Here is a 20,991-nt window from a genome sequence, read left to right on the forward strand (position 1 = left end):
GATGATGGATGGATGGATGATGGATGGATGGATGGATGATGGATGGATGGATGATGGATGGATGGATGGATGGGTGATGGATGGATGGATGGATGGATGGATGATGGATGGATGATGGATGGATGGATGGATGGATGGATGGATGCTTGGAAAATGTGCAGCTTCCCTAATTCTATACATTTTACTGCTAATGGCAATTCTTAAAAAAAAAAAAAAAAAAAAAAAAAAAAAAAAACCTTGGTAATTTACATTTACTGTAGGAGAAAGGCAGCCACATCCCTTGCCTCTATCAAATACAAATATTATTCTGATCTCTCAAATGCACGGACATACCAGTAGGGAAACCACACTGCTGTTGTAAAATTTTAATTCAAATGCGTCAGCGTCCATCCAAAGGTGACGACAGACACTGCAAAGTACCACAGGTGTCCATGTTGGATGTGTACCTTCAGCCAGTGACCCACTGCCCATACACACAAATGTTCTCCCCCTGAGAGGCTGAACCAGACTCAAATATTTATCATCTGGGGTCCTTCCCTCTCAAGGATGCCAGTCTCAGGCGTCTGGTTTCATCGCCCAACCCCAGAGCACAGAACACCAATGTTCTTTGTCTGCCACAAATTTTTGGCTTTCCTCTGATGGTCCACCACCACCCCACCTGACCCACCAGCGGCTATGTCCCCATCGCTATTTTCAGGGAACCCCTGCAGGGGCATATGTGTGTGAGACACCAACCAAGACGTCAGATCATCAACCACCTGGATGTAACGAGAAATAACACGTCCCTAAGACATATCTTGCCCAAGCCAATTCCACACCTGAATGCCATAAATTCAACCCAGATGCTCCTGGCCAAGCTAACTTGCTTCAGGTAATGAAAATGTGGCCCAACACTGCCACTGAATTTTAACAGAGCCCTCTCACCTTCTTCCAAACCTGTGTCTAATTCGTGCATGGTTTTCTGCCATACGTGCATGATAAAACCACCATTCAAACTTTCTTTAAACAAACAAAACAAGATCGCATTCTGTTCTGTGTGGTACAATGCTGTCCATTTTTAATTATGATTGTGGTGGCCACAAAGAGCACGTATGTCCCAATGTGCTGCATCCAATCACAAAATGAAGAGGAGGCTTTCTCATGGAAGGCAGTGTCCAATCTCATAGAAAACAGCATCCCTGCAAAAGAGCTGAGTTGAAATGGCTCAGACCACAGTGACTCAATGGCTATTGAGAACTGAGGTAGTGAGACCCAGTGAAGAGAAGTCGAGTGCAACGGACCTCCAATGGTTTCGCCTCCAAAACAAAAGAGCCCCTCCCCTCCAGATCCTGTTAGGAACGAGCTGTCACCAGAAGCCACTCGGATTCAACCTTGGTTCTGTTAAACCAGCAGCTTCGAGCAGTTCAGGAGAGGTTCCGTTTCCCACGCCAGCTAGAATTTTTCTTCCAGACACCTGTGGCGTTCCCCAAATTGGGTGTCTGTCAATGGCAGTTGGAAGTCCTATTGGGTTTTTGCAGAAGAGAAATGACAGCCATGTCACGTCTCAGCTATGCTTCGCAACGTGTAAAAAGAGAGGCACATTTACGCTGTCTGAGCGTTTCCCGAAGGAAAGGATTTTTCCTGGTCCTTGAGGCTCCCCAAGGTCCTGAACACATCATACTAGAGTTGTTAGCTTAGGGACAGAAGAAAATGTGCTGTGACGTTCAACCCCATATAGGATAGACACAGTGACACCTGTCAAGGCTGTTCTCAAGGGTCTACGAGAAGCTTCTTCCTGCTGCCTTCTGCTGACACGGTGAGAGGAAGGAGCGACCTGTCAGAGAAGTCGAGAAGGTGTGGGTGGGTGGAGCAGCCGGGGGGGCTGCAAGCTGAGGCACTCCAGGTGGTGATCCATAAATAAGCATAAATAGAGGCACGTAGTTGAACGGCTTTTCCCCTTTGGAAGGACTGGAGGGCTGTCCATACAACCCAGCATCACAGAGCTGAGCTCCACGCGACGGAAACGCACACGCTACTGCAGAAACCGGTCCAGCTTCTCCTGAATGCGGGCAAAAGCGTCCTTCCCCATGTAATCGATGCGACCCTCTTCCCACTGCCGCCTCTCTTCCTCAGGGCTCAGCTCCATGACCTTTTCCTCTATGGAAATCTCGGAAACGGAGATAGCCAGGTTGACCTAGGGAATACAAGCCAGCAGGAGACGTTGTGGAAGCTGCCAGCGGACAGCGTCACACGCCCATGGCAGCCATTTGGTTCGGCCATCGCTTCTGCAAAGGGACCTCAGGTCTCAGCGGGAGCGTTCCCAGGGCTAGTCGGGACTGCTTTTCTTCAGAACAAAGTATAAATCGTAATGTAACAAACACAAAACATTAAAAAAACAAAACTGATAATCTTTTAAGAAGTTTTCTTTTTTGCCTACGTTTTTTTTTTTGAAATGTGATAAACTGTAATTGTACATGTGTTCACTTTTTCCTAAGAATCGCTTTAATTTCTAGCCACTAAACCATGTCACACACACACACACACACACACACACACACACACCTATGATTTAATACTTTCACCCACCAAAACCTCAATGTTTTGTAACAGTATATACAGAGGATGCCAAAAAAAAAAAAAGTATACACATTTTAAGCAAGAAAAAAATCTGTATTAAAATTGTAATTCTCAATATATACCAATAACAAAAGATGAATACAAGTCATGTGTACATATTTTTTTGGCACCCCTGCTATAATCAAACAATGACAAAAAAAAATCCCATTCTTCAAACTTCGTGAAATAAAGAAAATGTTCAACTTGTGTAAATAAATCCTAGAGTATTCTGGGCTTCGCAGCAATGTCTCTTAAGTAGTAATTTAAGTAGCTTCCTTCTTGCAATGGCAGAGTTTCTACCTTCTTAAAAGATACGTGTGAGAGAATACAGAAACACACAAATGTGGGAGCACAGAAACACACACACATGCACACTTGTGTGTGGCACTCAAATCGGGCAACAAAACTAATAAAGACACTTACTTTAAACGTTCCTTATCAAAGTTCAGGAAAAGACTTTCAAACATACACATGTGGACATCTGGCTTTTCCTCACTCAGTTTTTCTGTAAGACACTTGCTTTCTTGATGGATAAGTGACAGGGGATCTCGAGACTCCTAATTGGCAAGGTGGTTTCTCCTTTTCTTCCTTCTCCTGAATTCCTAAACCTTGCCTGTTTTAAAGATCTCATGGGGAAAGAGATCAAAGACATTATTTGAGCTTGCTGTTCTTAGTCTTCAGGAAAAACATTCTGTTTCGCTTGTGAGATACTTTTTCTCGGGGTAGTTCTCCCCAACCCCTTCTTACCATTCCACCTATAAGTCTTCAAGAGCCCACATTAGAATAGGACACATGAGACAGTGACCAGGGGTGACAGATGAGCATTCAGGAAGGGTGTAACGGTATAGAGATGGAGCAAAAGGAAAGCAAAGTTGCCTAAGCAAAATACGAAACAGGGAATTATAACGTTAACCTTCACCTATCAAGAACTAGAATAATTTAATATTAGTGAAATACTAATCCAATTCTGGAAAGATTAGTTAGCCGGGGCTTGAGGTATTCAGAAGTATTAAGTATGAGAATAAGAGTGGTATGTAAACCTCAACAGTATTCCATAAAATATTATTCCGTAAATTCAGTCACAGCAGTGGCACTTTTTACTGACATTTACTTAAATCCTCGCTCCCACAGGTAGAAGCTCATGCTTAGATGAATCTTGCACTGGGTTCCTTCCTAGTGCTCCCTGATATTCTACTCTCTCAGAAGATTGTAAGCTTTCTAACTGTTCCATGTACATAACGCCAAAATTACTTAAGCCCGCTGTGCTTAAATAGATAGGGGAATACAGATGTAATGTAATAAAATATGTGCTTTTGTTGAATTATAAATGAATACTATTGTAATAACATATTCTTCATTTATCACAATGCTTTCCATTCTATTCTTTCTATTCTAAATGCCGAACTATAACAGTAAAATGTAAAACCAAAGAAATATTATGAATGTAAAGAGTTATATCTATTAAGAGTAAATTCAATGCCTTGTAAAGACTCAATAAAAGTGAGTCATTTTGAAAAGTTGCTGTCCAATTAGTGTTCACGGCAATGGTAAAAATTGGGAGGAAAGTTTTAAACATTGAAAGGCTGCACTCAAATCGCTCTATAGGTGTCATTAATTCCTGTTTCACTTTAAAAATCCAAAACTGTAAATCAGAAAGATGCAATTTCTGTATTCCATGATGCCATTTTGAGTATTTGTTTCACACCAGAAAGAAGACATTAGCCCACTCATGCTCTAGGAAACCATAAATGAATGGACTTGTATATATTTTAAGTCAAGATAAAATGTTTAGGCTATATTTTTATGTTTTTTTGTTTTGTTTCATTTTGTTCTATGATCTCCTAATGTAAATTGGCTTTGTTTTTGGTGTGAACCAAGCAATTCTGGGTCATCTTTGGGTCCCAACTACATGGAGTAGGATTGCTGCTGTTGAGTTGTCTTTTTTTTTTTTTTCTTTTTGAAATTTGAAAATGAATGCATTTATGTAGTTGCTTTACGTAATTGCATTGTTTTGCTTTGGGGCAGGGAGGGAATGAATGGTACTATAATGCTGGAGGATATTTTGTAGTATTAGGTGGGTGCAAAAGTAATTGTGGTTTTTGCAATTATTTTTAACCTTTTAAACCGCAATGACTTTTGCCTCAACCTAAGACCCAGGAAATAATGCATAGGTGGTGGGAGTGTAACAGAGATAAGTGATGAGACAGCCTTCAGAACCAATATATAACTGTCAAAACAGCCATAAATAGCTAAGTGGGGGTTTTTGGAAGGTTGGTTTTTTTTGCATTTAACTTTTTGAATTTAATAATGTTTTCATGTAATAAAATATTGCAATAATACTGCACAACGTTTTTTGAATTGAACCCAAATTGTAGTGATATTCTGTAGGAATTAGTGAAAATAAAGTTATTTAACATAAACTAAAACTTATAACATGATTTCTAGCACAAATTCACAGTATTATTGGAGTTCATCAAGGTTTTCATCAAGGATGCAGTAGTCCGAGCTCCTTCTTTCTACTCCAAATTATACTATTTAATTCTAAATTTTTATAAAAGGCATAATGAATGTGCTAACCTGCAGATGACTTTCAACAGATTCTACTTTTCCTAGGAAAACTGGGTAGCTAAAAGAGTCATTACCTATTCATCTCTTTTTAAATGCCCTAACGCATTTTAGAAAGAGATGAGAAGGAGAAATATTAAATTCCGTACTCAAAATTAAGAATTTTTACATTAAAGCTATCGTGTAACTTTCATTCATTTAATATTTATAAAGCTTGATTTTTGTCACAGATTGACTTTCTAAAACAACAAAACACACGTGGTAGTAATCATTCATACACACACACACTCATACACCACACACATACACACATACGCAGACACTGAACGGACTCACTTATTTCCCAGATACTAAGCGTCAGTGGGAAGGGTGCTGGACACCAGGTACTTGCAATTTCTATGTCTGGGTACACAGTACTCTCTCTGATTATTTGCTTAAATGGTTTTAAAGGGTTTTTACGTTGAAGGCTCAGCTCTCTCTAGTCAACTCCCGCATATTTTACCCAAACATAGCCGTCCTCTATGGGAAGGAAATTGTCAAGAGCAGAAAATGATGTTTTCCAGGACAGCAGTTTGATGAGGGTTCAATAACTTCCTGGGCACTAAAAATTTCTGGAATTAGTGGGATCCGTGGTGCCCCATCCCACACCACTGCTCAGCAGGAAACAGTGTGGTAATTGCATCATCCATGAGGCAGGAGGCTGTCGGTATCAGACAAAACGGCAATGCCCCTCGATTTTATCTACCGTGTTTCCCCGAAAATAAGACCTAGCCGGACCATCAGCTCTAATGAGTCTTTTGGGGCAAAAATTATACCGGTTTTTATATTCATTTTCCTCCAAAAGATGCATTAGAGCTGATGGTCTAGCTAGGCCTTATTTTCAGGGAAACACGATAACAGGGTTGTGCACAAAATACTAAACAGGTAATCTGCAGTATAGGGAAGACACACCAAGAAAGAAATGGCAATGCACGCCCGGTCAGCAAACAAACAACTGGCTTGTAAGCCTGTTTCCTGGCTGCTCACAACACCCCCGTCACGGGACGTCACCCCACACACATGCATCGCTCCAGGAGGCAGGAGGTTTTGGGTGCCATCCTGAGATGGTGGTAGGCCTGGACCGAAAGCACTCACTTGGGTTTCTTCCAGACTAGTCTCCCATCTAATGTCCAGCCCCCAGCTCTGTCAGGTGGGCACCTCCGTTTCCATCTCATGGACACTAAGAGAAGGCAATGAACTCAACTGCCATCCCACACCTGCCACACGGCCGAGCTGTCCACAGTAGGCATGTCAATATAACCACGGTACCACGTGACCCACTAATAACCATACATCCAGTTGGTGCAGTCCCCAAGTCATTATTCGGGGGCTGACGGTGACAAAGGGACAAGCTCATGCTGGACACGCTAACCAGCCAAGTTTCGGAAGGAACCCTGTCACCCAGAGCTCCAGAAATCCATTCAAACTAGATATAGCACTTGGCATTGAGTGACAAACACATTCACGTGTTCTCCCACAGTAAATTCTGGTAAAGGCATCAGGCAAACTCAAGTATTCACCATCTAGCAGGTCATATTCCAAATAGAGGGAATGGTTGCGTCTTCCCTCACCACAGATTTCTAGATTAAGAGCTAACCCCACAGTGGGGCAGGCAGGTGGTGAGGTAAAGTGGAACCCACATGAACGGGCACAGTGCCCTTATCGCAGGGACCCCTGGGAGGTGTCATTAGACCATCGTTACCGAAAAATTAGCAATCACTTTCATGGAATGCACCCAAGGCGAGAATGAGGTTTGAGACCTATCTATACGAGGAAGGCCAGGAGAAGGCATCGTGCATTTCATCCCGAAAGAAGGAATATGTCCTTTTTTCAACCCTAAACAAGGAATCATAGCCTGCTCGATTTGAAGCACACCGTTCACCCCCGCCCGTCCATTTTCCAGCTTTTAGAGAATGGATCATTTTAGACAATGGATCACTGGGCATTCGTTTCCATGCTGTCTAGGAAAAAAAGAAAGCACAGCCCCTCAAGGTCAATTAACTTTCATGGAACAGCTTTTAAAAAAGGCATGCTTGTTAAGGCGGGGAAAGAGTGGACCGAGCACCCAGGAAAAAGCTGGAGAGAAGAGAGACGGATTGCAGCCACTGGGAGAAGCAGGTGAGTTCTATTTCAACAAAGTGAGGCTGGAAATCAAGGTAACAACGGCTGGTGCGTGCATGCAGCCAGCCCCCGTGAGAGTGGAAGCACCCAGCACAGCCGCTGGGCTAGCAAAGGATCGAGGAACCACCTGCAATGCATCTTGAGGCCTGGGGTCCCTGGTGACATCCACAGGGGGCTCCTGGCTTAGTTCCACCGACTTCTCAGACGGGCCACCTTCTCTCTTATCCACTGGCTGCTAGAAACATAACCATCCCATCGTTAGTCTGCGGCGAGCTTCAGAGAATGGCAACCTTAACCAGAATGACAGAGAACCCTTTCTCCCTGGGGGAAGTAAAATCAAACAGCCGGGTCGTGCAAGACAGCCTTTTCTGTGGAGGCTACGAAAGCTGTTCTTCATCATCCCGAGCTGCCCACCGTTTCTTACATAAGATGTGATGTGATAAGTTCTTACGCAGCGATGGGTCCAAGTTAACTTTTCAGAGCGGGGTTCAATTAGCTCACACCCAGGACCTAAGGGACATGTTACTAAGATCGTCTCTCAGTGAGAGTAGAAGCGTCTGCCTGGGGTCGATCTTCTGCGGAAGAAGGCTAACAGGAGCCCAGATTCAAAAAGGTACAATCAGGGGTGAAAAACAAAAAAAAAAAGAAGAAAAAAGAAAAAACATGATCCTTCGTTACTGATATGAAACGTGGCTCCAGAGTTGTGGTGACCTATTTTCTTAAAAAAATTAATAAGACACATATACCATATTGGGGTTGTGTCTTTTTCTTTTCCCGTTCTTCCCAAAGCAAGATAGAAGAGAATGACCGAAGGTCCAACAGAAAACAGGCACGGAGGGCGGCGGGAATCTGAATAGACCATCAGATCCCTTCTCCACCCGGATAATAAACACAGTATGTCATCGCAACGTGTTCCTGGCGGGGAGAACCACTCAGAAAGGTCATGGGATGAAGAAGAAATACATGGGACGTTAGGTTTGGCGGTCAGGGTCCACAGACCCACCGCGATGACCATGAGCACCGAGAGAGACGTGTGGGGGTCAGAAGTTTAAATGAGGTGTACCGAGCTGGGCGGGGTCTCTGTGAAGTCTGCGAATTGGGGGGAAGTTGGCGACAATGGCTTGTACATGCCTCCAGCGGACGTCTCAATGTCAGGCCAACCTACCATCTGTTATAAAGAAAAAGAGCAAAAGCCGGTTAGGAACAAACCTTCATGCACATCGACGCAGTTTCCCAGAATACACTCCGTCTATTTTTTTTTTCCTGCCTCCGTGACGAACGTTCGGGTCGACAGGGGCGAGGTCTGGGGCAGAGAGCGCGGAGCTCACCAACGTCTGCATCTGCGTCTTCGTCTTGGGCTCACCCCCAACTCTGTGTCCTGGTCTCCCTGCGTCTGAGTGGGGCTTTGGGACGAATTCTTCCCCGTGACACTGAGGACATATGATGAGTCACCAGCTCAGTGCTCAGTACTGAGTACTGAGTACTGAGTACTGAGGCAGGCTACACGCTTCCTATGCTCTTCCCAGTCACCACAGTCAGGTAGGGAGCAAGGTCCCCCCAGCCTACTTCAGTTGGGGTTCCACAAGGAGATGAAACCCTACAGGCAACGATTCGTGTGACCATTTTTCTCAACACTCCCAAGAACGGTACAGAGCTAAGACCATCCCAGACGTGTAGGAGACACCGAAGGGATTGTGTACAATGGCTGGCTTCAGCACGAGAGCCTAATTGTCTCTCAAGGAGCCAGAGAACAATGATGAAGACCTTGGATGCCTGGATGACTCTGTGGAGCAGAGAACACCTTTGCCCCCAGCCGACAGCAACACAGACAAGCCAAGGACCCTGACCGCGCGGGGGCTGTTTGTGACAGCAGCTGACGCACTCGGGCTCAGGAAGGAAGCCTCTGACCCCAGGATGGACTCCACACAAGTCCAAGGCTCCAGCGAGGAACCCAATCAGTATGAACCACAGAGACTAGAGAACGTGGACGTGTCCGCCCGTCCTCACTGCAAACACACTGCAGAAATCGTGTGGCTGGGCATCCTCATAGACTGTCTGTCCATCTAGGCAGACCTGAGCCTCTCTCCTGGAAATGCACAGTGTCTGGGCCACAGTCGCAGAGAGGCTGTCCCAGTAAGTTGACAACAGGTGGAAGTTGGCAAGTCATAGACCCAGCTCCTGAATTCCTGGTCCCACCGTTCCCGTGTTGCAGACAGTCCAGTTCATTCCTGTATTAAGTGAGGCACGGATTTATGCACTGAAAGGGCAGTCATCGAGAGCCAGGTGTGAAGACTGAAGCGTGGTCTACACGGCATGGCACTGATGAGCCAAGTAAAGATTTAACAGGAGCGGGCTTGTAAGCTGGCAGGGGTAAGCTAAACATTAACCGCTTGGCTCCGACTCCCCTGGCGAGCACTGCACCTGCAGGCTGACAAGCGCCTTACATCCATCGTAGATGGAAACAGAACGGTTCCCAATCGCAACGGCCACCCCCTGCAAGCTGACATCCATCACAGATGGGAAGAGCACAGTTCCCAGGACAAGACAATTGTAACGGCAGCCCCGCTGCAAGCTGACAAGCACCCTACATCCTGCATGGAAAAATATAAAACCCCAGCACTCCTCGTTGGCACAGCTGTCCCCATCGGGCTCTGTCCTGGCAAAACTTCCCTCCGCCAGAACTCTCTCTCTCTCTCTCTCTCTCTCTCTCTCTCTCTCTCTCTCTCTCTCTCTCTCTCTCTGACTTTCAATAAATCTTTCCTTACTCTTATAGAATTTCGGAAATGCTTTTACGTTCTGCAAACAACCAGACCAGGGGTTAATTCTATGCTAAGACAGGCATAAGACCCAGGACCAGGCAGCTTACTGTCAAGGGAGAGAGCCGGATATTTGATAAATACCGGCTCTAAAACGACAAGCCGTGAGAAATTCTATGAAGGAAAATTATGGAGAATCAGGTGCAGCTTTATCATGGTCCTATCGACCTTGGCGGAAACGGGGTAGGACTCCTGAAGGAGCTACATCGGAAATGAAGTGTGAGCAGGAACAGAACTCAATGATGGGAGAATGACTGGAAATGAGGTGAGACAAAGAACACACTGAGAAAAAATAAACGGGGCAGCATGTGCAAAGGTTCTGAGACACAGGGAAAGGAGAACTGTAAGAAACCGAAATAAATTTGTGATAAAAACTTGACAGCCCCCAAAGTCATCATTGGTGAAATTCAGTAAAAAGAAACACTTAAAACATAGACGATAACGTAGTAATCACAAACCTGCCTTTTTTTAAAAAAATTTTGATTGTTTCTAACTCATACACTTGAAAGTGAAAGTGACAATAGGAGCTCCTTCTTCCAGAGCTCGATTATGTCTGTAAAATCCATAAATAAACTGGAGTTCTAGTAACAGTGGCATAAGTCAAAATGATAAAGTCACCCAAAATGTGAAAGACCAGGGTCATAGCATTTCCACTTTATCAGGCGCTCACCCCTGCTGCCTGAATGACATTCAAAGCTTGTGACGTATTATTCCTCTACATCCTCACGACAACTCTGTGAGGGAGACAGCTTGATCCCCACTCTTCCTGCTGAAAAGTTTCATTTTCAGACAGGGACACCTGTCACCCATGCCAGAGGTCGCAAGTGAGGCAGGACGATTTGAAGTCACACCTCTTTGACCAACCTCCAAGCCCTCTTCAGCCCAATGCAACCTACATCAGGAAGGTATCTGAGGTCTCCATGATCTACAACAACGTTTAGCGGGCAAATGATGGATGAGATGAGTGTACTACCATCAAAATATGCATCCCGTGAAAATAAACCATTTCCTTACCGCATCAGGGTTGCTGAGCGGAATGGTCTAGATTGAGATCCTGACATCCAGAAGACAAAGGAGCTGGATAAATTACCTACGCTCACTGAGACTCAGTTTATTTAATAATACATAGCACAGACATTTGTTCTGATGGACAAATGAAGCAACTGGCCCAGCAAACAGTAGATGCTGAAAAAAGATTAGTCAAATAGAATTAGGGAAAATGTCAATTCTGTCCCCTCAGTTTCTCTCAGCAAAGAACCCATCAACAGATTCCATCTGGGCCATCACGAAATGATAGCCTTCGTTCATTTAGCTCAGGGTTATATATCTGATAAGAAATGGTGAAAGAGTACAGCTTCCCAGCTTGTCTTCTGCAGACACGTTAGAATCTCACAAATTTAACTTAAGCAGGGACAGAAGTGCAGTCCCCTCAGGCTAACATTTGTGAACAAGACCCACAGGCTGACTTAAAAACAATGAACCTTAACAACTGAAATATAAGCTGAAAAATTAATAATACACATTCCACTACTCTTGCTAGCAACAGATAGGTACGTCCTTCTTTACATATCATGTGGAAAGCACAGAGAAAATTCTGACACAAGAATGTAACAACAGTCTGGTGCAAATCCAGCCTTTCCGATCACTGTTGGCAGCTTTACAAATGTACGTATATAAAATGTGACTTTGGCGAATTCCATTTATTTTTATCTGTAGATAATAATGGTTTCACTGATTCATCTCCCTAGCGAGCTGAAATTTGGGTCACCTTGAAAGAAAAGACTCCAGAACTGAAAACAATTCAGAGGATTCTTGGCTCAAAGGAGAGAGAGGCCGAAGGATGAGGTGAAGCTTAAACACAAAAGGACTGTGAGTCTGGAAAGAGGAATGTTGAGAGAGGACATCACCAAGCCAGATTACAGACACAGAAGGCCCACGTACATGACCCAAGGAAACAAATTTAGAACAAACAAAAGGGAACCACCTCTTTGCATTATGGAATATCATCTTGCAAAAGTTAGTACTGCCAGCGGTGGTGGAAACGAAAAACATAAATAGAGGAATCTGTTTAGGAACCCAAAAGGAAAATTTTTTTGACTTTCTGCAATTTGTGAACTTACTTGTTTCATATTAAGCTCCTGCTGAAAAACAACTAAAAAGATTGAACCCAATATATAGGTAACTAAGAGGTGAGAGCTGAGAACCGGAGCAGACATTTCAGCTGAGAACCCCATGAATGATCAGGTATCCAGGAGGGATTCTCTAAACACCACAAACTTTCATTTCGATGCCACTGAAAGGGGAACCAGAAATAGACCAGCCTTCGCAAACACAGAAGCCCAATTTCACACCAACTCACCTTCTGACAGGGAGTGGGCAACAACAGCGCTATGAAACTTCCTGCCCGAGAAGAGAAGAGAAGAGAAGAGAAGAGAAGAGAAGAGAAGAGAAGAGAAGAGAAGAGAAGAGAAGAGAAGAGAAGAGAAGAGAAGAGAAGAGAAGAAAGAAATGCTTTCTGGATTATGATAATATGATTCAGACTTCGAATTCTCTCTGCCATTTTTCCATTACACAATTTCTTGCACGCACTCAAAAATTAACTAACGTACAGAAAGATGAGACCACATGAGTGAAAATAAAGAGGAAACAAAATCAAGCCACAAGCACAGATGCACATGAAACCCAGATATGTGATTTATGGGGCACAGACTATAAATTGTAAAAAGGGGCAAGTTGGAGAGTTTCAATGGAGTAGTGAACCTCTCCCCTTAAAAATGTGTTTATTTGAACTAAAAGAACAATAACTGAAAGGAAGTGGGTTCAACAACTGACTAGACACAGTCAAAGAGAAGATCAGTTAATTGGAAGATAGCCCAGTAGACTGAAGCATGGAGAGAAAGCTGGGAGGAAAGTACGGAGAAGTACCATGATACATGGGACATGGTGAAAAGTCCTACTATACATGTGACTAGAAACACAAAAGAATAGGGGAACGGGAGGAGGATGAGGGAGAGACAGAGAGACAGAGAGAGAGAATGGGCAGAAGGAATACAGTTGCAAGAAATGCTACCAAGCCCAACTAAGGTAAACACAAAAAACTATATAATAATCCCACAGCTATTATTATAAAACTCGTAAGAACCAAAGCCCAAGAGAAACATTTTAAAAGCAGTAAAAGCAAAAAGACGTATTACCTCCAAGTGTACCCCGTTTCCCAGAAATAAGACCTAGCCGGACAACCAGCCCTACTGCGTCCTTTGGAGCAAAAATTAATATAAGACCTGGCATTATAGTATATTATATTACATTACATTACATTATATAAGACCCGGGATTAGATTAGATTAGATTAGACTGAATTAGATTATAGATCCAGTCTTATATTGTAGTAAAAAACAAAGATCATATTAATTTTTGCTCCAAAAGACACAGTAGACCTGATTGTCTGGCTGGGTCTTATTTTCGGGGAAACACAGTATAAACATAAGATTGGAAGATGAATTCTCAGAGGAATAATGGAAATCAGATTATACCATTACATTGCTGTTGTAAAATAATCACCAAGTGAGAATTCTATTCCCAGTGAAATATGGCCCAAAATGAAGGTAAAATGAAGGCATGTTCAGGTACACAAACGGAGGGAATCCTTCGGCACTAAGTGTGAACTAGAGTAAATAATAAAGGGAGTTCTATGAGAAGAAGAAAATTATTACTGATAGAAAAGATGAAAAAAGGAATAAAATTCAGATGACATTCTACATCTAAATGAAGTCTGATCTTATAAAACAGCTATAGAATTAAAATACACAACAGCACACAATGTGGGAGCGAGATGGATACCAATAAAAGCTTTCTGGATTCTGCTATCATCAGGAAGTGGCAAAGTACCATATTTATTACAATATATTGAGTTAAAAATGAAAATTGGACTCTCCAGATAAATATTTAAAAATAATCAAGGTACTACAAAACTGACATGTCAATACGAGGTCTGATAATTCAGTTCATGAACTCATCCTAGAAAAAGTGCTAATACCTCACTGCTGAATATCACTACGGTCACCTTCAAAGGACACCCCTTGGGAAGCTATGCACCAATGCCAGTGCCTAGTCTACCCTTCAAAGCAATGTTGGAACTTTTTTTCTGGAATGGCCATCAGAGCTGTTGTCGTATTACCCTTGGTGTCCTGAATGTCATCAAAATTTCTTCCTTTCAGTATTTCCTTTATCTTCGGGTAAAGAAAGAAGCTACTGGGAGCCAGGTCAGGTGAGCAGGGAGGGTGTCCCAATACAGTTATTTGTTTACTGGCTAAAAACTCCCTCACAGACAGTGTCATGTGAGCTGGTGCATTGTCGTGATGCAAGAGCCATGAACTGTTGGGGAAACGTTCAGGTCCTCTAACTTTTTCACGCAGCCTTTGCAGCACTTCCAAATAGTAAACTCGGTTAACTGTGTGTCCAGTTGGTACAATTTATAAGGAATAATCCCTCTGATATCAAAAAAGGTGAGCAACATCGTTGCAACAAGTTCGCGTACTTAATTGTCAGACCTTGTAGAGGCTAAAACAGAATAACTAAAAATACATGATTCATCCAAAAGATTAGAAAAGAGAGAAAAAGAATCTTGAAACCAGTATAATGAGTAGCAAACCAAGACATAGATTTAAGCGTAAATATACCGGTAATTATATTAAATGTCAACAAACTACCCACATTAAAAGCCAAAATGTGCTTGACTAAACAGAAAAACAAAACCCAATTCAAAGTTTCTTAAAGAGTTACACCTTATGCGTAAGAACTCAGAAAGGTTGATAGAAAACATATGGAACAAGATATACCATATAAATAGTAACCAAAACAAAGCTTTAAGACAATAAACTTCAGTAGAAACATTTTGTAACAATAAGACCAGTCTGTGAAGGACATATAGTAACTTTCAACAGTGCTTTGCTTACAGCTTTGTTGAAGTACAATTTGCATCCTGTAAGGTGACCATAACTAAATTGTACCATTTGGAGAATTCTGACAGATGCATACCTGTGTGAACCCATCACCACCATCAAGATAGGAAACACATCCGTCACCCCTAAAAATTTCCTCAATAGTTTCTCCCTCTTATCCCCCAACACTGCCAAAGAAACACTCACCTTTTCATCGCTGTAGATTATTTCACATTTTCTATAATTTTATGTAAATAGACTCATACAGTTCATTTTAAGAAATTAACTAGTGTTTCCCTTAGATATGGTGTAATTATGTATGCAGAATAACTGCAAGAATCTAGACAGAATCTTAGAATTATTAACATGCAAAAATTGAGCAATGTCACCAGATCCAAAACTCCAATGTACCGAGAGCAAACAGCAAGAAACTTAACTTTTTAAATGATGCTATTTATAACAATCTCAGAAACCATCAGAAACTACGAATAAGCCTAATAAAATACATACAAGGGCTCCTACCAAAAAAATTAACATGATTGGGAGAAATTAAGAGACCTAAATGTAGAAATGTATGAAATTCATAGATTGGAAGACCCAATACTTTGAAGATATTAATCCTCGTACAACTGATCTATAAAATCAATACAATCCTAGCCAAAATTCCACAAGATTTCTTTTTTCCAAGACAATCCTAATATTCATATGGAAACTTAAAGAGGCTACAAGAGGCAGGGGAAGGAGACCGAATTTGAAAGACCTGCATGACTCATAAGGAGACTTATTTGAAAGTCACAGTAAACCTAGTACTGTTATTGGTGCCAAAATTTAAAAAGAAAAGGAACAGAGAATCCGAAAATAGACCCACCCACCTACGGACACCTGACTGATGGCCTAGGAAAGATGAGAAAGCAGCAGGAAATAATAATTGTGTCATAACCCATGGTAAGTTAACTATAGGTCCACGTGTAACAACAATGGAAGTTGACTCCAAACTTACTCATCCCGGAATAGAGATTTCAGGTGGATTCTAGACTTACAGGGGAAAAGTAGGAACAATAAAACTTCTGGAAAACATCCAAGGTGATTATGTTCGTGACCTTGGTGTAGAGGCAGGTTTCCTAAACAGTGAACAAAACATACCACTCGTAAAGGAAACAGTCCTATAGTTAGGCACTTGTATTCATCAAAGGATGCCATCCAGGGATTGAAAAGCCAAGCGACATAGCAGGAAAAAGTACTTGCTACACTACTGAGAAAAGAACTTGTATCTGGAATATATACACATCATTAAGGCGCTAACCTTTAAAAAAAAGGAAAGAAGGGAGAAAAAAAATTTTCAAAACATTTGAAGGGGCACTTCCTTTACACACAAGCATAATAAGCATGTAAAAACAAGTTCAATTTCTTTAGTCACCTCAATCCCGCAGACTTAAAACCACAAGGACATTTCTTTCTTGTTTTATGGCTGAGTAACATCCCACAGAATATATGTACCACCTCTTCTTTATCCATTTGTCTATCGGTGGACATTATGCTGAGTGAAATAAGTCAGAGCGAGAGAGAGACAAATACCACAGGATCTCACTTAGGTGTGGAATCTAAAGAACAAAATAAACGAGCAAACAGAACAGAAACAGACTCACAGATATAGAGACCATTTTGATGGTTGCCAGATGGGAAGGAAGTTGGGGGCCGGGTGGAAAAGGGGGAGGGATTAGGAAGCACAAACTGGCAGTGACAAAGTAGTCGCGGGGATGTAAAGTACAGCACAGGGATTACAGTCAATAATATTATGGTAATCACTGTGTGTGGTGCCAGGTGGGGACTAGACTTATTGGGGGGGTCACTGCATAAATTATATAAATGTCTCACCACTATGCTGTACACCTGAAACTAAGTAATATTGTATGTCAATTGTAATTGAAACATAATTTTAAAAAAAAAAAAAGCAAAGGGGACATCCCACGTGCTCTGTGGTCTGTTTTCGGATTCTCTATTCCTGTGTTTTATTTTTCTCCTTTTACATTGACCTTGGAATGTTATCATACTTCCCCAGGTTACTGTAACCACGAAGCAACCGGGGACCTCCATACCCTTCCAGGGGCCCGACCACTTGGAAAATCCTCGGCAGAATCTACCAAAACATCAGGGTACACAGAGGACTCTTTGATCTAGCAGCCCACCATTGGGTGTAACCCACCGTGTTTCCCCGAAAATAAGACCTACTGGACCATCAACTCTAATGCGTCTTTTGGTGCAAAACTTAATGTAAGATCTGGTCTTATTTTACTATAAGACTGGGTCTTTAATATAATATACTATAATACAATACAATATAATGCCGGGTCTTATATTAATTTTTGCTCCAAAAGATACATTAGAGCTGATTGTCTGACTAGGTCTTATTTTTGGGGAAACAAGGTAGACACAGGGAAAGAAAACACCCCTGTTCCTAGCAGTGCTATGTGTGCCAGCCCAATCTGTGAAGGGTCCGTCCACAGAAGATTCAGTCCACACACAGTGTCTTCGGACCATTCAGTGACATGCAACCCACGAGAACGAACGGGCTGTGGATTCTTTCAGCAAGATGGATGGGTCTCACAAACACCTCAAGCGAAAGAGGCCAGACTCATATCCACAGACCAGGGCATTTCATTTATAAGGAGCTGAAAAGCACACATACAAGTCAGCCACAGCAGTGAGAGTCAGGACAGCATTTCCTGGTGACGGAGAGCGGTCAGGGGTCCTCTGGGCAGGGGGGACTTTCTGGGTCTGGATGCTGGCTTTGGGGTGGTTTTTTTTTCACTCTGCGAAGATTCATCAAGATATATACTTACTATGTGTGCCCTGGTTTGCATGTATGTAATTGTTCAACAGGAGGCTTTACGAAAAATAAGATGTACTTTGAACAAAAGTTTAAAAAAAAAAGAATAACTTAAAAATTTTTTAAAAAATGAAGGGTAAAGAACCCAGAGCCAGTAATTCAACAAGTGGCCAATAGGTGGCAGTGATGGTACATAATTCATTCCAGAGCGGCCCTGGAGTGCGAGATATTGAAATACCCCGCAGATTCCGTAAAAGAAATCCCCCCCCCCCCCCCCGTTAAGAAAGTGTCACGACCTCACTGGCTTTGAGAGACCCAAGCTCATGATAAAGTAGCCAAGCGATAGAGATTTTCCTTAAAGTCCATCATCCCAACCCATTACTGACAGACGGTAGAAGGCGAAAGTGGGATAGAGGGGAAGTGGGGATAAAGCGTGGGATGACTGGTGAAGCCGACACTCCCAAATCCTTTTTCTTGGTTTTATTCCACTTATTCCATCAAGGTTTTAAATATCTGTGTTCTGGGCTGCAAACAGGACATCCCAGGTGCTTGGGGTTGGGTCTAGGTTCACTTCTTTAAATGGCATCGGTTCTGCCTGCAGCCTTTCCGCCACAGCTGCCCATATCGGGATCTATCTTCTCTCGTCGTGGGAAATATGTCAGAGGAGCTCACAGGACTCTGTCCCCTGAGCGCCTTCACGTCCCAGGTGTCCACCTGGACCCAGAGAAATGAGCTGTGCCCGGTGTTGGGAGCCGGGTCCCCCCTCCTTTCTCTGGGACCCTCACAGACATCACCCCGCCGTCATTAAACATTTCAGGAGACAGGCCCCCTTGCTTTCTTCCGCTGAACCACTAGCCCGCTGTGTCTGCATGCCCCAGGGATTCTCTCTGCCCCTGACACTTTCATATGTACTGAAGCTCCATCTATCTTCGGAGGGATCCTTGTGAAATCGAACGGTCTGCTCCACATTTCATGCAAATGCCCGTTTTTCTTAAAAACCCCGTTGCAGGTGTACTGGCTCCTGGCGGCAGAAGCCGGACTGTTTCTGGCCGCAACATAACAAACACCCTGAGCTCACACGATGCTCACGTTCCCAGACCTCGTAGGAGCCTTGTATTTCTAACTTCCACGAGGCTCTTTGTGGGGCCAGATCCAGGCTCCGGAGAGCAGCGTCCGTCAGAGGAAAGAACAATGAGGAAAAGCTGCTTTGCTACGATCTCCATCTTCACCAGGCGAAGCTGAGGGTCTTCTCACCTTGTTTGGGTTGGTGGGAAATCACACCTCAAAAGTTACGAAAGCAAGAAGCTGCCGGGACATCATTTCTTCCACGTTACAGGGCATGGCAGGGTACCTTCCACAGACACATTTGCTAACGTGCAAACGGTGGTTTATAATCAACGGGAACCAGCTCTCCCAAAGGCGGGGCAAAGGAGCCAAAAAAATGTGGATTCTCCTCAATGCCCTCTCCAGATCCATGCCCGGGCTACGAGATAATAATTCTAGTGACAAACTAAGGGACCCATAGTGTGTTTCAATGTGAGCATTTGACAGAAACAAATCTTTACACAGTGGACATTCATCCAGGGTGCTCGCTCGGAAACCAGGATGGAGAAATGACAGCCTCCTCACATGTTGTTTTGTTTTCGTGCCGCAAACAAGGTGAGCTTTTATTTTTCTCCTAGGGGAGAATTGTGCAGATCCAGCCTCCACAGAAACGAGCAGATGTGTCAACGTTAATCTATACAAGTCAGATCAAGTCGGGGGTTGTGCTGACAACAGCTGTCAGAATGCACAGCCGCGTGCCCTGAAAGTTGTGGGACACCCCCTGCCTCCCCAATACCCAGGTGAGACTCACCACCCGTTCTCAATGTGGGCATGAGTGTCCTGTAACAAACGACCACCAACTGGGTGGCTGAAAACACTACAGACTGATTATGTCATCGTTCTGGACATCAGAAGACCAAGCTGGGACTCCCGGGGCTGCAACCCAGGGGGAGGCAGCGCGGGTCCCTTCAGGAGGCCCCAGCCAGCACAAGACGCGTTCTCTGGCCTTCCCTAGTGAGAGGACACCAAGCCAAGCTGGATAACCCAGAGCCTCTCCCCATCTCACGGCCCTTCATGTTTTTATAATTTACATTTCAGCTGCAGTTGGCATACAATATTATATTTGTTCCAGGGGTTCAACACGGTGGTGAGACATCTCTATCCTTTATGAAGCTCCCCCCTCACCCTGATTCAATGTCCTTACCTGAATCACACCTCAAACAAAGTCCCTGTGTCCACATTCGGTGACATTTACAGGTTCTGGGACGCAGACATGTTGGGGGCGGCTATTACTGGGTCGACCACAATGTGTAATGGCAGCATGATGTACATAAACGCAGGACCCGCAACGCCAGGAGAGACTGAAGACGGGCACCTGACCTCCCTGCACCCCTCCCCGGGACCCCCAGAGGCAGGCTCTCTGCTCCCCGTCACAGGGGAGCCAACGTCTGATTGTCCATCACACCTGTGTGGGGCGCAGGTACTTACGTCTTCCAAACGGCCTGCTCCGGGTGATGGTGGCGTCTCATCCACGACCACAGTCGGCTCCAAAGGGTCCTCAGCATTCCAAGACTGGCTGGACCCCGTCGCTGAATGTGCACACGGCTCCCTGGCACCAGGCACTGAATGTGCACACTGCCCCTCGGCACTGTGAGCTGAATTTGCACACGGCACGCCCACGCCATGGCTGCAAGCCTACACACAAACACGGACACACTGAGTCAGTCCCCATTACACCTTTGCAAGCCTCTGGCGGCCCTTGGGGCCCCAGCACCCTTCCCATCCTCTGTGTGGCCAGTGCTTTCCACCCCAACCGTCTGTATTTGTCAAATGTAAGCTCACTGAATGAATGCCACATGGATTTGTGAAACTGGTCCCAAGAACCAGTGAATGTCATGAGCAGGCCGTGCACAGAGCCAGGAGCTCTGAAAACAAGAGCGAGGGGTCCCATACCCCGTGGCCAACACAGGCAACCCCCGGGCTCCTGGTGACACGACAACTCACAAAGTGACCTGTGATAAAACAGACAGGGTGACAAGTGGCC

General features: G+C 43.9%; 1 protein-coding gene across 4 annotated transcripts in view; it reads right to left on the reverse strand.

The window, feature by feature from the left end:
* Positions 1 to 355: 355 nt before the first annotated feature.
* GYG2 (glycogenin 2) overlaps positions 356 to 20,991 on the reverse strand; it is a 34,360-nt gene continuing 13,724 nt past the window's right edge. For 2 of the 4 annotated variants that reach the window (XM_033117994.1, XM_033118146.1), the window contains exons 7-10: positions 20,436 to 20,642; positions 8,384 to 8,488; positions 7,448 to 7,555; positions 356 to 2,173 (exon numbers count right to left, since the gene is read on the reverse strand). In XM_033117994.1, the coding sequence (XP_032973885.1) occupies positions 2,012 to 2,173; positions 7,448 to 7,555; positions 8,384 to 8,488; positions 20,436 to 20,642 (582 nt within the window). In that variant the 3' untranslated portion in view covers positions 356 to 2,011. The remainder of the gene's footprint in view (positions 2,174 to 7,447; positions 7,556 to 8,383; positions 8,489 to 20,435; positions 20,643 to 20,991) is intronic. The other 2 variants (XM_033118065.1, XM_033118230.1) reach the window with 2 other exon arrangements.

This window comes from Rhinolophus ferrumequinum, chromosome X (assembly GCF_004115265.2).
Source record: "Rhinolophus ferrumequinum isolate MPI-CBG mRhiFer1 chromosome X, mRhiFer1_v1.p, whole genome shotgun sequence".
Lineage (NCBI taxonomy): Eukaryota > Metazoa > Chordata > Mammalia > Chiroptera > Rhinolophidae > Rhinolophus > Rhinolophus ferrumequinum.